An 18,012-nucleotide genomic window follows, 5' to 3' on the forward strand; every position below is an offset into this window, starting at 1 on the left:
GGTTCAGTCCAAGACCTGTTGCCATCAGCTGGTGTCTACCTTCAGGTTCTCTCTGCCTGCAGGAATCACAGGTCTCAGAAAAACCTCAACACCTTCCCTCTGCACTTGCACACTATAGTTAGGTGTGAGAAAAATAGTGTCTAATTCCAGTGTTGATAATGTGTTTGGCTGTGTTAAAACTAGGAAATTTTTAATCCTGTTACGTTCTGCTATGCCTCATGTGTGCCAGTTTAATTATTTTAAATTAGTTTGATTACTGGAGGAGGAAAATCAGGGAATGCTGCCTGATGCAGTTGCTCTTGTAGTACAGGTACTTCGATATAACGAAGATAGCATGTGTCTTTCTATTGACGCCTGTGACCAAGCTTTCTCATATGTGTCTGCAATTCAGCTTGTTTTTGTTAAAAAAGGGTTATAGCGAAAGAAAATCTCATTTAAATAACCTCTGTTTATACAGTATTAAAACTACAAAATGATCTCTCAGTAATTTCTGTTTTCCCCTTGTGTGCATTCAGCAGAATGGAAATCCTTTATATTGTTCCAGTGCTCTGTAGATAAATGCTATGATGCACAGTTTTACACAGCTTGCTTTAAGAGAAGCAAAACTCCAAAGTTAAGTTTTATGCATATGCAGGGAACAGGCTGCTTATGTACCTACTGGTCCTGTAAATATTTCAGCAACCTGCTTAAACCCCTTGTTAGGTGATGCCTTAGGCATTTTCAGTAGGGGACAAATGCAATTTGGAATGCAAACCTTCTTCACTCAGGAGCTCTTAATCTTTCTAGGAAGTGGACATTATTTTTATTTTGGTGTCTTTTCAGGACACATTTTACAATTTTTAAGATGATTCAGAATGTTAGTTGGCAAAACTTGAAGTCTGATCAAACAACGCAACTAATAGGCAGGTTTTTTCAGAGGCTTCCATCTATCATTATGCTACAAAGCATGTTTGCATCTGCCTTAATTATTTAGCTATTTTTTTGTTAGTGTTAATTTTTATGTATGAAAAATGATTACCAAAGCCTGCAAATAAATGGAAATAATACATTTACATGTAAATACAGTATCCAAATTTTAAGTAGTTAATATTGCTCAGATGTGGTTGTGGAATAAATTTGATTGTGGAATAGATGTGGTTATTGGCAAGACTGATTTTCTTGATTTTCTTTCTTTGAAAAAGTGATTCTAAAGTACTGCATTTTTGTAAGCCTGTAATTCTTTGGTTTTTAGGGGTTTCTACCTTGGTAGAGGTATACTGGACAAGTGTCGACTTGGAAGCTGCTTTTACGATGTCTGAAGATGACGACAAAATTAAACTCCGTCGGATTGAACCTGCCATTCAGAAATTCATTAAAGTGGCAATTCCAACTGATTTGGAAAGGTTAAGAAAACACCAAATAAATATTGAGAAGGTTAGTGTTCCCTTTTTAGTAATGCAGTTCTCTTTAGAGTATAGAAGCAGTCACACTGGAAAATTATATAGAGATTTTGATGAAAAGATTATGAAATGCTTTAATTCAAATTTGGTTAAAAATGAAACTTCTGTATTCTCTGGTAATTCAGTGTGTACAACGGCTTTTACATCTGTACTAGCTAGTCAGTCTGCAGAGTGAGAAACATTGCTGTTCTGTATTAAAGTTATTGTAAGAAAGTAGCCTTATTCTTACTTTATTTTTAAGTCACAGGGGTTTGCTGCCAACTATTCTGAGTAACTTACTGTTTATACCTGTCTTTTTCTCTCTATTTTTAAACTGACTTGAGAGAAATGGATTGAATTATTTAAGTAAATAGAAAAACATCAAAATTGCAGTGTGTTTATATGCTTCTTGTTGACATTAGCTGACACTTGACAGTGAAACTGAGTATGCTTCCAAGAAGTTAAATTCTTGCATACACTGTGGCAATGCCTATAGTGGCAAAATAAACATGCTCAGGACAGTTGTCTGGCATGAAATGGCCCATGTCCATATTATCACATCCTTGTATTCAGCAAAAGAGGGTGGCTGCACCCACATTGCTAATGGGAAGTAGCCTCCGTTCTGTGTTTGTAGCTCCTTGGCGGTTCTCAGGAACTGTTTATGTGAGAGAGCTGTTTGGCATGGCCAAGGACAGTTCTAACAATTTAACAGCATAGGTGATCAGGTTTCAGAATTGAAACATTCTCAATCTCTGTTTATTAGTATAGATATAGCCTGGGGAAATAGAGAAATTGGTTTGTTGAGGAAGGTGGTAAGAGATTTACTACAACAGGTGACACCAATAAGAAAGGAAGAGGGTGTCTCAAACATCCTTACAGTCCTAATATCAACATTGGGATGGAAGTTTTGAAATGACCATAGAAGACATACTTGTTTAGAAAAGATTGTACTTAGCACCGCAGAAAAATCAGTGATAGTGTTTCTAGTTCAGTGCAGTTCTGCATGTTTCTGAAAAATCACACGTCATATTAGTTTGGCTAGGCTTATTCACAGTGTATAAAATCAAGAGTATATGTAAATTTGGATGGTGTAGGACAACTGTCCACATTTTTTAACACCTTGGGAAGGAATGAAGAAATTTGGAGAAAATAGGAGCACGTGATTTGGATTTCCTGAAAGGTATGGTCTGAAGGGTGCATATAATGACTATATTGTTGAAACAATTGTCTTCTCTGGAGATGTTCAAAACCCACCTGTCCTGTGCAGCCGGCTGTAGGAGAAGCTGCTTTAGCAGGAGCATTGGACTAGATGATCTCCAGAGGTTCCCTGCAACTCTGGCCATCCTGTGATTCTGTGAAACTGTTTTGCATTTGCTGCTGTCGTTTGTTTGTTCACAACTTTTACCATAACTTTTCTGTAACTTTACCAAATATGTAATTTTTTCTGCCTTGATTAGTTTGGGAATGGGAGAGGAGAAAATAAATCCATGTATTTGTTTCTGAGGACATAGTCAAGAAGTAATGTGTTGTTCAAGTGTAGTGATTTCTTTCAATAAGAAATACTTAGTTTAAGTGATAATAAGTGAGTGATAGCTTAGTGATAATTTCTTTTCAAAGCAGTGATGTGTGTTGTAACAGTTGAGATGTTTTTGTGGGGTGGTCTTTGTCTGGACTGCACATTTTGCTATGTCTCTAAAAACCTGCCTTTTTTGGCCAAGAAGTATGATTCTGAAAGAAAACCTCAAGTGGTTCGCAAGTACTCAGTAGATACTTGTTAAACTTCACCAGCTGAAGACTGCTAAAGATTATCCAACAAAAAGGGATGCTCCTGTGCTTAGAAATCAGCAGAACCCATTTCTGGAGTTGCTAATTTGATCGGTCCTGAATCTGAGAAGGAAAACAGGGAGACGATTTTTCTGTGTCTCCACTGTCTCATTCTCTTACTTTCCCTTATTTACGTTGAAGAGGAAACTCTTCCTGGCTCATGTAAATAAAGAATAAAAAAACTGGGTAGGTGGAGCTTTTGAAGAAGTACCTCAGATGGGAGGTGAAAGTGCAGAAATGGTGACTGACCATGGCATGTGAGACAAACTAGGATAGAGGGAGACCTGGGGCTGCTGGGACTAATAATGGGAGATAGTAATTTGACTCTTCCATGGTAAGGGTGTAATAAGGATACAATAAGGATATAAACTGCAGTATTCACAAACTGATATTTTTTTGCAGAACCTGATCAGTGAGGAGGGGTAGCCAGTTACTGGTTGATCTTGCTGAAAATCTTTTCGATATTTAGACAAAGAATAATATGCTGTATCTAGGCATGGTGTCAGGAAAGGGGCAAAATACATTCCACCTGATTCAGCCATGGTTTGGTCTGCTGAAGTCTTTATTGGCCCAGCAACTCAGGTGTATCAAACATTCCTTGTTTTGCAGACAGAAGGGGAGGGCATTGCAAGAATTTACTGTGTCTAGAAGAAAATGCAGAAACTATTAGCACTCAGCATTAAAGAAGTCTAGGTTAGTTCTGATCTAACACTTTGTTCAAAGCATTGTCAGAGAAACTCAGGCTTAGGCAGAGTTCAATTATAGGCATCATGGACTGCAGTGTTTCTGTAATGGCATTCAGTGACCACACTGAAATATCAAGATGCTTCACTGAGCAGATGAGTTTTATATTGAGTGTAAAAATCTAATGCAATCTACAAGTGTCTGGTTTGGACCAGATACCAGACTTGGTATCTGCCTTGAGATCTTCAAATTGTTGATGGTATCAGCGTGAATGATCTGTTCAGTTAACACAGTAAAATTTGCATATCAGAAAATTCCTTTAAAAATTGTTAAAAAATTAGTTCTTAAAATCAAAGTGTTGACTGCACTTCCTCTGAAACAATGGAAGCAAGAAGTGGTAGCAATGCTTAGTATATGTTTATCTTACTGATTTCAGAATACCATTAAAAATTTCTGCATCCCTAGACAGTAAATACTGGTAGATTCAATGTTTAAGTTAGAAATTAATAGAATTATGAGAAACAAGTAACTATCAGTAAAACATTTAAATAAACTGTAACTGTACCAGAAGGTGTTTAGAAGTACTGAAGACTTCAGAACTTCTGAGTATTAACAAAAAATATAAGACACAAACATGTATGAGAAGTAACACATCTGAGTATAAAAATAGTCCCTAAATGCCAGTTTCTTTAGCAAGTCTGCACTCAGTGTAATGTTCTTAAAATCTGAAAGTTTAACTCTTTTTTTAAAATACTTTTCTGGCTATATGACTTATAAATATTCCAAAGTTTACTCTATTGATAAATTCATGAGAAGGTGAGAACAAAAATATGACAAATCGGAATTTGAATTTCTGTCACTAGATAGTTTTAGATTATCAGAACGCTTGCAATAGTTTGGTTGAAATACTTCCATGATAATTTGCATTTTATGTATGTTACATGCATTTTGGCCATAATGAATGAGTTACAGTGCTTCTGTGAGCCGTCAGCATCAGCAGCCTAAATGGTTTTCTCTAAAATACTTTATGTAAAATTAACTTTCAGCCATGTAAACAAAACATCCCTAGAGGTAAAAGGATAATTTTGTAAAATCTGATCCTGTTTATTTTACAGGCTACTTTTAAGCAAAAATCACTAATTATGTCAAATTGCTTAGAGCAGCAACATTATTTACTTATGATGAAGCCAATATCTCTAACCTCATTTCATGAATATTGATTTAAACCTTAGGTTCCAGAGATAGTCCAAACAATTAATCTACTAATTCACTGTTTGAAGAAACTATAAAATCAATATATAATGAAATTTGACCTTGGGTACACCTTTTCAGAGGAAGTGGCTACCACAAATCCATCATCATTGCTTCTCAACTATCTGAGAGTCCAACTTTCCATATGAAAATTTCAGAAGACTTAAAAATTATATGCTTAAGAAATCGGTGCTCTAAACTTGTGGCTTTTTTCTTTCCATGTTTTCCTCAAAGAGTTCTCATTTTCTAAAGCACATTCGGTGGGCTGGATGGCCTTTCACTCCAAAAGAGGCAATAAAATGCATGCTTATCCAAACGAGCTACAACTCTCTGTCAGCCTCTGTTAGATGGAAGCAGTTGTCATGGTAGTACAGGAAGGTGAAGATTTTTGTCGTGCTGCCCTAAACTTTGTCGTTTATTTATCCTTTAAAAAAAAAGTCTTAAGACATGGCATCCTTTTCTCTGTTGCTTTTTGATTTCCTGTGGCTGTGCCAAACTTAAAGGATGATGTGCAAAACACTTTTTACCTTTGACTGGGAGCCATTGTTTTGATGCAAAGATACATAAAGGTGACACAAATGAGAAATCAAAATATCTGAGTCTTGCTGCTGTCTTCATCAGTGTGTACATTTGTATAAGACATTTATTGTAGAGCTTTTAGAAATGTTGGTGAGCACTACCTGCTACAAAAATCAATGCAGAAGATATGAAAAGCCATGAGTTCTCTCTGTGTCACTGGATATTTTCAAGGAGAAATGGAAGGGATCCAAATAATAAGCGTGAAGGTTTTTTCTAAAGAGAATGGGGCAAAGCGGAAAAGAGATAAATTTTCTAAGAGTAACCTTATGTTTTGTATTTCTCATGAGGAACAGAAACTCTTTGGCTGTAGCACAGTTATGATTAAGTATCATAAAATCACAAAACCACAGAGTTGTTTGGGTTGGAAGGGACCTTTAAAGATCATCTCATTCAACCCCCATGCAGTGGACAGGGACAACTTCCATTACATCAGGGAGCTTAAAGCCCCATCCAACCTGGCCTTGAACACTTCCTGTGAGGGGCCATCCACAGCTTCTCAGGGCAACCTGTTCCAGTGTCTCACCAACCTCACTGTAAAAGATTTGTTTCTCCTGTCCAATCTAAACTTTCCCTCTTTCAGTTTAGAAGCTTTGCCCCTTGTCCTGTCACTGCAGGCCTTAGCAAAAAGTCTTGTTCTTCTAAGCCCTCTTTAGATACTGAAAGGTTGCAATCAGGTCCTTGGAGCCTTCTCTAGGTTAAACAACCCCAGCTCTCTAGCGTACTAGGAATTTTGAAGCAAAGTAATAAATTCTAAATATGTAACACAGCATTTCTAGCAGAAATTATAAAGAGCGATAAAGGTTTCTCGAGGAATTTGTCTTATCGTGCTTAACTGGAAAATGGGATTTTTTATTATTTGGTATGAGGACAGTGTATTACAGACAGCTGAAATTGAAAAGGTAATTTTCCCCCAAACCCCTTCTGTTCCACTCTCAGAAATTCCTGTTTCAGTATGCTTTCAGGGATGACTCAGTTGGGAGATCTATTGTTGATACAGATTTTTTTTGTCCATTTTATTTTAAAGAGGAATGACAGTAATTTTAATGTCTTAATATCTTATGCAGAAGTTGCTCATTTCCTAGAAAAACCACTTTAATCTGACTTAATTGAACAGTAAACTTTTTCTCTTCCATAACACTACAAAATCCTAACATGAAAGATCTTTTTTCTCTGAAAATAAGAAGTAACTTCAGATTTCTCATTGTGTTTTAGGAAGCCGAGTAACTTGTGATCCTTATTGCTGTGACCTTTCTTCATGAAAAGAATTTAGGGAAGATGTAGTCTGTAGATAAAGTTTTTTAATGGTAACAAAGCATACTAAGAAATTGAGGAATTAAACTTTATATAAAAATATCTCACATGGTAAATGATGATAAATATTTTGTCTTGTTATTTAAACAATTAAAAAGAATATTCTAATATTGTCCAGTATTGTAAATGCATTCTATGATGGTTTCAGCACATATTTAGGAATCGCATCGTGTATTTCTAGTGTTTTACTACACTTCTTCATGATAACGTCTCTGTTATTTATGTCAACTGCCAGTGGCAAGGCCTGATTTATTGTTATGAGGAAAAGGTTCATATGTGATGATACACAGTCCTTTCACAAACCTCGGTCTCTGCTAGTAGAATAGTTACTCTGGTCTCTGTCCCATGGCACGTGTTGCATGGATAGCTTCCCATGGAAATTAGAGGAGCCTCATGCAGGTGCCAGATTTGCCCTGATGGTTCTCGTAACCATTTTTAACCATTTAGAAATGGTAAGTATAAGTGCAGACAGTGGTGTTTTGTAATCAGTACAATTTTCTTTCTAAATAATATTAGGTATCTTCTTGTCCCGTATGACCATGTACTGCTTATTCCCTGTTCCATTACTTTTTCCTTCTTCTGCCTTTCATTTTACTGACCACTAAGTGATTTCTGCCACAGTGGTATCAAGATCTGTTTGTTGTTAAAACTGATGCTGAAACCCTCATCATCTGCAGTTCTGTAAAGTACATTGTACAAAACCATTCACAAAATACATTGCCATTTACCTCTGTAATTCTGCAGTGGAAATGCCTATGACTGAGCTTCTTTACTGTCAATCTGGGAAAATTAAAACTATTTTTTACTGAAGGTTCCTTCTTTCTATGTAGCGAGTTGGTAAAAATAGCAATTATATGGAGTATTTTTCCTTTATTTTAGTATCAGAGATGCAGGCTCTGGGACAGGTTGCATGAAGAGCACATTAACGCAGGACGAACAGTTCAGGTAAGGTTATTACAATGGCTGTGATATTAATGCAATTAAATGACATAAACAGTAGTAGTTACCTCAGGGATGGGTTACCTGACAGGTGGATTTGACAAGTATGTGGTGTTGCTTTACTTTATTTAAAAGGCAGAGATTTCCTAATTGTGTCCTGTGAGGCACATACAGTCAGAAATGTTTCAAGATTCTTGAACAAACAAAAGTTCGGAGACCCTGGTGGTTTACCAACTATCCTCTTACATTACTAAGTTAGAAGACAGGAATTGCCATAAGGGATACTGTTAATTTTAAAGCATGGTTTCAGACCAAACACAGAACGTCTGGACTACTAGTTTGGTGTGCAAATCCCTTGTTAGACGCATAATATCATCCACAGAGGAAATATCAGACGCATTTGTCAGCATGTCATCATTTCAGTGACTTCATGCGTAGTCCCCATAACTTAGCACACAGGGCATCTCACATCTGTTTCTAAAAAAATGCATGTCTTGATGAGAATGATGCGGAAGCTAATGCCAAACATCAGTGCTGCTCAATAGCACGCAGCCAAAGTTTATCGGTACAGAAAAACACAAACCAGATCTGCACTGCAGAGTTTGCTGACGCAGATATAGCAGCTACTGTTTACAACATGCTGTGCTGGCAAAATTTTGGGCAGAGACGTATCTCTGCCAGCATGAGAGGCATCTTGTGTCGGTTTCATAGCTGTTGTTCAGAGGAGGGTCATGACATTGTTACTAGAACAAACCTTTTGTGACCTGTGCTGCGTCTAGACAAGCAGGGTTTGCCGTCAGGGGTAGCGCAGTCCTAAACCACTGTACTTCATAACTCTAACACTGTAAATTCCCGTGTTTGTTGCAGTGCTTACTGACTCCTGTGGGAAATAAGCCAGACTAAAAATGAAAAGGAAAAAAACCAACACCACCTCAGACAGAAAGAACTTAATCCTCATAGAACAACAGTATTAGACTGTAGGTAGAGCTGGAGTTATGTGTCTTTTCTGAGGAGTGGAAGGTGTTAATGAGCTTTTTTAGTGTTGATGATAAGGTATATATAAAATCCACTTGATTTTTCTATTATTTGCGGATTTGAATGTTTATTTTGGTTTTCTACCACGCATTTTTGAAATTTGAATGTAAATTTATTCTTAATATCAAAAAAGTCTTCCACTTCAAAAAAGTGGAAATCCTGCTAAAACAATGGCATTCTGACAGGTGCAATGGAGTAAGCATGTGTTTGCTTATGTCAGTGCATCAATCTGTTTTCACATGAGGGGTAGGAAAGGCTCCTCTTGGAACTCTTTTTTATAAGCATCGTTTGTTTAGAGAAAAAGAAATCATTTGAAGATGATGTTTTGAAATGCACTAAGTACTTTATTACTGAAACCTTTATATTTGTCTCGAATCCTGCTATTTTCACTCTCAGCCAAAATAAGTTTTCTTAGATTTTATTTCCTGCTTATTGCATTTAGATCCGGATACAAGTTCTGCATTACGGTCATTCACATTCTGATACCCAGAGAGCAGAATGAGTACCTGGGTTTGTGGAAGAAGAGTGGGCTAGCTCTTTGTTTTAATTAAATAGTTAGGAGTCTGGAGTACTTGATAATAAATTATATGACATGTAGAATGTGTTTGCTGTAAGCTGTTTAAATGTTTACCAATGGTCTTGTGATCTGTTTGTTTGCAAAGAAATCAGATTAATTATTGTGATACCAAATGTTCTCTGCAGCACACACTTTGCTCTCAAAATTAGATGTTGTAAAAATACATTAGGAATCCCTAAGTCAATATTGACCCAAGGCATCTGCCACAGGTTTTAGACAAATATATGCACAGCCACTCTACATTTAATCCATGTGCACATAATTAGACATTTTTCTGAATTTTCAGTTTACCCAGAATAATTACTTCTGTTGTACTTTTGATGGTGGTCAAAATTATAATAGAAGTATAGATGAGCATAAATGTGTACCTCTTCTTTCTGGTGACTGGATGCCACATTAAAAGCTTCTAAAAAGGAAAGTGAAGAAACCAGGGAAGTCTTTGCACAGGGCATGATGAAACCCTTTCAGTAATACTGAGGAAATAGCTCTTGTATACAACGAATGTGCTCTTTTAGCTATTAATTTTTAGGGGCAGTCCATGGACTTGTTACAATGTGAAGGCCTGAATAAATAGGCAGTTTTGCGAGGCTTTGCCCACTTGTGTGCTGACTGTACCATACAATTAGTTAATTAATGCAAGATTTAAGCTAATTTCCATGAAATGGCAGTATTTTGTTGTAACACCTAAGGACTGTCTCTATCAGATTAATAGTGAGAGGAAGAAAAATGCTGCAGTTACAAGAGGATGTAAGACATTGAACAAAAAAAAAGAATACTAGGATAAATGATCCTGCTTTAGTCTATATTCAGCCCATGAAGGGAGATCCTGTTCTGCAAAACATAACTTAGGCAGATGTCTCTGTATGGTGCTCTCACCTGGAAAACTACTTAAAAAATGTTAATCTGTTTTTTTTTTCTTTTTCACTTTTATGATTTCCATTTCAACTCAAAATGGTTTACAAGTAAAAGATAGTTTTCAGCCAGCTCTCTTTTGCAGAATTCTTCAAAAAAATCTTCAAAGCTTAGTTGTATGGCTCACATCTTTTGTACCATCTTTGAAATTACGTGGTTCTCAAATTAAGTATCTTTCTGGAATACTGCGGAAATACACTGAGAAAGCAGAGAAACGGGGTAGATGAGCTTAGTGCTGCAGGAGATTATGGTATCAGTAAAGGGTCATGTAAAATCAGGTCACTATTGCAGCATCTGGCCATCTGTAGGGTAAATATATCCTTAAACTCGGTTTCTTTGACCTATGCCAAGAAATTTGTAACATAGATCCTTTAATACAGAAGAGGGCTTAAGGTGGTGGGTTTCTTTGGAGGTGCTATTTACTTTTTAATTTAAAACATCATGCAGAATGAAGGGGGAGTTGGCAGTGAGTGAAGCATGGAAGACAGGAGATAGACTGATTTGTTGGACGTGACAGATCCTATGTCATTCATGTGCTATTTCGGCATAAAGAGTTTAAAGTGTAAACTGTTGGAAAATGTATATTACAGTACACTTACTGATAACACAACCAAGAAGAAGAAAAAGAACGATGGTGGCAGACATTGAGTGTGATAATGGCATGACCGCCATCATTCAGTTAATTGGTAGTGTTAGAAACAGTATAGGCTGTTGGGGACAAGGGTTAAGTGAAGTGCTGGAGTTTGAGTGCTCTGGGAACATCAGTTTTGGCCAGGACGCGTGGCTGAAGTAGATACTTGCACTGTGATTTTCAGGTATCTGTGGCTGGGAGCCTAGATAGAACTTCAGATATTTCCGTAACTGGTAGAGAGATCAGATGTTACCTGGAAATAATACTACAGCTCAAGTCTCTGCTGCCTTTTCAAGGGTTTTGATCTCACCTCAGCCCTTTCATGTTTGTACAAGGTGGAGCCATGCAGATCTGGTGTTTCTCCTGGTGCCCGGGGGCCTCGCATTGGGTCAGTACTGAAGCAGGTGAAAAATCAGTATGTTTTTTGTATGAGGACAAGGACAATCGTTGGCTGTATAGATCCAGCATGGAAAGCCATTGGGGCAGCACATCTTCAGAAGAGGACTTGACAAACAGAGTAAAAGTGAACCAATCGTATAATGGTGATACAAAAAAGCCAAATAATGTGGAGGGATGTATAAACGGCAGCGTTGTCAGCGTGGTCTCTCATACAGCTGTTTTGATCAGCAGTAGTAGGATCCCAGGTGGAATAGGGAGTCCAGTTTGGGCAGCACGCTGTAAAGGAAGCTTTTTTTGACTGATTAGGAAGCGTTCAGGGAGAGCAATGAAAATGGTCAGAAGTTGAGAAAATGAGGCTTATTTGGAAAGACTGATAAATTAGTTCTGTTGCCTAAGGAACACCTGACAGTGGAGGGCTGTCAGTTTGCAAGCATGGAAAAGATGGTTGCAAAGAGGACAGGGCTGGTCTTCCTCTGTTTTGAACAGAGGATTAGAGATACCTGGTTTGAACTGGGACAACAGAGATTTCTGTTTGACGTAAGGAAAATGCTGTAGCAGTTAGGAGAATGAATTCTTGCGGTATCATATCAAGGACTTCTTCGTGAAGAAGTCCTTTGAAGACCAGATTAGATGAACAACTGTCAGGAATAAAACAGGGACAGCAGGTCATGCTGTGAAGGGATGACTTCCCAAGGTTTTCACCAGCTTTGTTTTCCTACAGTTTCAGTGAGAATGCTGTTCGAAACTTCCAAACTCAAATAACAGTCTTTGTTAACAGACCAAAATTGCAAATATTGTAAAGAAAAACTTTGTCTTTTGGCTGAATTTGGTGAGTTTGAAACTCAGCAGGTTCCCATAAATGAAAACAGAATTTTGTATTACCTACCCCACTAAGTAAGCTTGGTTTGAAAAGAGGAAACAGTTGGGAAGAGGATGATGTACTTCCGTGCTGTACCCAGAAATTAAACTCTGTCCCAGTAAAATGATTACAAAAAGAAGTCACAGTCATTTGCATATCCGTAACGTTTATCATGTTACACCCTGGTGAGCTCCTAAGACGTGTCTCCTCGCAGCGGGGCTTAGCTTTCTTGCTAGGCTGAATCCATTTAGCTTCTGTTTAACTGACAGTAAATGGAACAAGAGTCCTCTCCAAAACCACAAAGGAAGACGTACTGAAATTAAATTTCACCAAATAGGCAGATGTCACCATCTGATTGCCCCATGTTCTTTCTCTCAGATATTTCTCTTTGACTGGCAAGGTAATAACAAACTGTGGAAGTGATTTAACCGTTCCTGAGTAGTTTGTATCTCTTGAAGCTTCTGTTCAGGATTTTTGAAAACTCCAGCGCCAAGTTGGTGGTTGTGTTGGTCACTGCACAGTAGCCGTTTTCATTATGCTCGTGCATTGGCTATGCTGGTAATTTGCCCCAACTGCAGCAGTACAAATCCCTAGCAGAGCTGTTTTAACTCAATTTCAACTGGGAAACTTCCTTTTTTTTAAAAGAAACTGCCCTGGAAGCGTTATTAGCTCATCCCAAACTCACTATTGTCACTGTTTCATAACATGTTTTCATTTTGGCATGTCATTTTTTGTTTCCATTATGGCCAAAGACAGGATAATAATAGTTTTGTTTCGGAAGCAAAATAGCAGGATCAACTTCACTCAGTCCTCTGCGTATAATATATGATAATAGATCATTAAATAGATAATTAAAAAATGAATGTTGTGTTTAGATAGTCCTGTTTTATTGTTTAAATGAAATTCCAAGATTTTATAAACTGAGAATTTTGGCGTGTGGTGGACTATGACAGTGATGACATTCTCCTGTTTTCAGTACTTATGGGCAGAGCATGGGAGGAAGATAACAGGAGGAGCAAGGCAGATTAATATGAAAAATCTATGAGGAAGATTATTGGGTACCATGTTTCTAATTCAACTCAATGTCTTATAGAGTTATTTTTTGTATCTCCCTTTTTTTACTGTTACTCTGTGGTTTTTTAACCTGGGGTTAGCCTTAAAGAATGCAGCCCAAGTTGGCTGGTAGTACCCTTGGCTCAGGCGTACAATAGAGCATACTCGTAATGATCTGACACGTGGTTTTTACAAATCAATAGCTCTTTCTGTGGTTGCCTAATACGACTTGTGCAGTACTATTTCAATTTGTTGTTGAATTAATCTCCTCTAGGGATATTTTTACTGTTTTTTTTATACGTGTTACAAAATAATTCTACTAGTGTACATAAATAAAACAGGTGCCATCTAGCTCTTGCTTTTCCAGATAAGTAACATAGCCTTTAAGTCATTACCAGTACCTGGTTTGTATTATGGAAAAAAACCTTCCTTTTTCTAACCAGTCACTGGTGTTAATCTATTCTCTTGTTCTGCTGTGAGAAGAATATTCAAAACAGTTGGTAAATAGTGCAGTAAATAATAAAATTTATTACATAATCGTATAATGTAGTGCAATTAATATTATTTTATTCCTGTCTTATTTTTTTATAACTGGATAAAACTCTGTCTTAAAACTGTAAGTGGTATAATTTAAACTATAAATTTCTTCTTTTCATTTGTAGAAAAAGTTGGGTGCATTTTTAGATATTAAAAACTCCTCTATTTTTGCTGTAGACAGAAATTTATCTCAGAGGTGCCTGCGCACAGACTCTTACTGCTCGTTGTGAATAGTTTATAACTTGTCAAAACTCTTGAAACTACAGAAATACTTCTGGTTTATTATATTTGATATGCCAATCCAAGAAATATATTTGTCTGTCTTCTGAAAAAAGAAGATAAATATTGGGGGGGGGCGGGGGTAAGGGAAAACTTTCTCCTTTGTCTCTGAAGTTGTCTCTACAAAAGGAAAATGATGATTTTGGGGGAGTTGGGGGTTGCAAATTGTATCTGGAAGTGCTGTAATCAACCACAGTCAGTATAAAAAAAAAAAGCAAATTTTGAGAAGCAATCACTTAAAACAACTTAAAATAACATCCAAATAAAATAACTTGTGTAAATATTTTGGTAAAGACCTTGATCGCAGACACTGAAATAACTTTAGTAATTACATAGTAAATTAATTAGTTTAATACTTTAATTGAAACCCAAAAATGAAACAGACTTCTTTACTTGGAGAAATGGATAAAGTATGAAATCGACAGCAAGAAAATCAAAATATTGATGGAGATGGCTTCAAAAATATTTCTACCTTGTTCTGTGGTTGGCTGGTGGTGTGGATAAATTAGTTTGCCGGGGAAGGTAGTAGGTACCATCAGTTCCTTGGTCTTTGGTTCGTACTCTCCTGGGGCAGATAGCTGTTTCCCTTATGGAAAGCAGGCCATGTCCAGAAGGACTCAGCAGTATGTCCCAGTGACACCTCACTGCACTGTTCAGGGACTGCTGTGTTGGGAGCTGCCACCCCATTTGTTTTTTGATAGACGGAGAACTGAGTGAACTCACGAGCACAAGCAGATATTACAAATACAACAGACTTAGCGAGCTCGTTGTAATGTAGTGGCACCTCCATGAAAGAAGAGCTTGGAAGTACGGGTGCCCTCCTCCATGGATGGGGTTGAGCTGTGGCTGAGGTGACTAAATCGCTGTCTGTCTCAGTATCACTGTTGGGTACAGGACTGTCACCCGCCTTAGGAAAAGTAGGAGGTGGGCCTTTAGGCAGCTTGAGCTTCCTGAGGTGAAGACAAGCCCCTTCTCCGCAGAACGCTTTATTTTTTATGGGGTGACTCTTCTGTGAGAGCATTATAAAAAGACCAGGGAATGGCACCGGGTCACAAAATAACACAGTCTGGGAGATCCAGGATGGGTTCAAGGGGAGGATTCACTGTATTAACGGCAGCATGAGCTTTTAGAGCAATTGGGGCGTCTTTAACAGGTGAACCATCTGCAGTCAAACAGTGCACTTTGGAAAAGAAAATGGACCTAGAAGAGATGTGACCTGGAACACAGGGGTTGCTTGAAACATGGGACTCGTGAGGGTATTTTTGGTCTTAGAGTATTAAAACGTAGAAATGGCACTTTTAATGATTATTGAAAGATCATCAATATGGTAGTTTCTTCCCAGCCACTGGAGGTGTCTGGTGCTCTTGTGTAGTAAACTACAAAATAACTCTTAAAACTATTACAGCAACTCCGTGCCAATATGAGAGAGATGGAGAAACTCTGTTTGCGAGTTCGGCAGGAAGACATCCCAGTTCTGCAGAGAATGATAAATCCTGTTAAAGAGGAAGCTTCATTTGCCATAAAAGACTTCCTGCAGCTCCACTCTGAATCTGCAGAAGAACTTAACAGGCAACGGAAAGGACAGGAGGATGCCTCTTTAACCAGATCTGTAACTGTAGGAGGAGGTAATAGAATTTAATTTCTCTATCTAATATAGCTATATTTTTGCTTCCAGTCCACAGCTCTTCTGACCAGCTATAAATGAACAAATGAGATATCAGCTGAATAATCAAGAAGTGGGTTTCTTTCCTTACACCACACTTTTCTCATGACCTTTGACTGAGTTCTGCTAAGCGGAGCATGTTCTAATTGAGTATGTTGTGGTTTGAACCCAGCTGGCAACTAAGCACCGTGCAGCTGCTCGCCCAACTCCTTTCTACCCTTGGCAGGGGGAAGGGGGGGAAGAAAAAGGTGAAAGTAAAGGCACGTGGATTAAGATAAAGGAAGTTTACTTGAGCAACACAAGGAGAGAGAAAACAAAGCACTGCTTAGTGCTGCCGCCACACCGTGCCCAACTGAGCTGCGCTGTGCTGCCATGCCGATGTTTGAAACAGCCTGCCCTCTGGCTAGGCTCTCCGTGTATAGATACTGGGCAAACTGTGCCTGCACTCTGCTCTGTAGGTGGCTGCTCGTCATTCAGATTGTTCTGCACAGCCAGTTCCCTCAGGTACTGGATACCTCTCTCCATGGTGGTCCCCTTGCCTAGGTGACGTTCCGCATCTTCTTGACGTGGCACCTTTCCCTCACTCCTGACAGAAGTCACCTCCTGAGGCTGAGAGCCTGTGCCTGTTTTCCAGTCGCCTTGTCAGGGATCCCAGCTGCTCGGCATCTCGACCCTCTAACTCCAAACTACCAGCCCCGTTACCCCAGCGCTGGAGCAGCCAGGGCACACCGTGCTCTCCTGGATGACAGCTGAAATCCTTTTGCGTTCTCTCGCAGCTCGCTCAGGGAGAGGGATCAGGTGATCACCTCTGGCACTGCCTCTTCCTCCTGTTCTCGTGGTGACCCTGGTTCACCATCATCCTCCACTAAGCAGACTGGGGTTTTTTGGTGTATTTCTTTTTCTCTCTAGGGACGACTGTCACCCGCATGGGTTGGTTCCCTGGGTCAGCTGCAGTCTCTGCTGGTCTGCTTTTAGGCCCAGAGACCTTCTCTTCCCCTTGAGGGCACTGAATGGTCTTGAAGAGGGCTCAGTAGGCATGGGCCAGGCCCCAGCACATTGCAGTGATTTGTGTTCCTCTGGAGCTGGCCACTTGACAACATCTTTTTTGCCAAATATTTTACGAGTTTGTGAGGGTGTTGCACCTGTTCAGGGCTAAGATTACAAAACAAGATTGGAGGGGACCACTGTCCCAGGCACTTGCCCGTACTCGCCCCCGCACCCTGTCACTCGTAACTTGCCAGCCTCAGGGGAGATCTCTGGGTGCTGTCCTTGGAAAAGCTGTGAGGAACACACTCAGGAGATGTCACAACAACAGCAAACTGCCCTGGGCCTCCCAAGGGTGTTCAGAATTCTCAGAAGCTGAGAAGGTCTCCTGCCCTGCCGTGCCCGTAGATTGGGTGAGGTCACTGTAGAAACAACAAGGCCATGTACGAATACCAAGTTAACTTGTAACCAGGGCTATAATCGTACCCCAGAGAATATCAAGAACAGCCACTTGATAGTGCTGGTCCGTCTGCCAGAGACGATAAACACCCCCACAGGGAATACCTGGTGCACACCAGGATTTACAGCACCACCACGCGAGCAATGGACCAGCTGGTGCCCGTGGACGACCTAACGAATACACAGAGTGTTACAGCAGAACTGGTTTAACACGCTTGGGTCAGACCTGCTGATCTCAACCCTTCCTGTGGCCCCACGTTGGGCACCAGGGAGGAGTGTCGTGGTTTGAACCAGCTGGAGACTAAGAACCAGGCAGCTGCTCGCTCGCTCCTCGCTGTCTCTGGAGGAGGGGAAGGGCGAAAAAGAAGGTTAAAAAAAACAGCACAAAGAGAGAGAAACCGCCACACTGCTTACCACTATCGCTGCAACATGCCGCACCGTGCCGCCGCACCGTGCCACCACACCGCTGTTTGAAATTGCCTTATATATGTACATATATATATGTACATATGTTTATATATATATATATACCGGGCATGTTGTCAGAATGGTGTTGAATATCCCATTGGCTGATTTGGTGTGGCTATCCTGGTTGTGGAAGTTAAACCTTTCCTAGGC

General features: G+C 39.3%; 1 protein-coding gene across 1 annotated transcript in view; it reads left to right on the top strand.

Moving 5' to 3' along the window:
* The first annotated feature begins 1,290 nt into the window (after nucleotides 1-1,290).
* The window catches only part of STX17 (syntaxin 17), a 24,269-nt gene continuing 7,547 nt past the window's right edge, over nucleotides 1,291-18,012 (top strand). The window contains exons 1-3 of the mRNA XM_010143535.1: nucleotides 1,291-1,413; nucleotides 7,947-8,012; nucleotides 15,694-15,913. Coding sequence (XP_010141837.1) covers nucleotides 1,291-1,413; nucleotides 7,947-8,012; nucleotides 15,694-15,913 — 409 coding nt within the window. The remainder of the gene's footprint in view (nucleotides 1,414-7,946; nucleotides 8,013-15,693; nucleotides 15,914-18,012) is intronic.

The sequence above is a fragment of the Buceros rhinoceros genome, unplaced genomic scaffold (assembly GCF_000710305.1).
Source record: "Buceros rhinoceros silvestris isolate BGI_N320 unplaced genomic scaffold, ASM71030v1 scaffold279, whole genome shotgun sequence".
NCBI lineage: Eukaryota > Metazoa > Chordata > Aves > Bucerotiformes > Bucerotidae > Buceros > Buceros rhinoceros.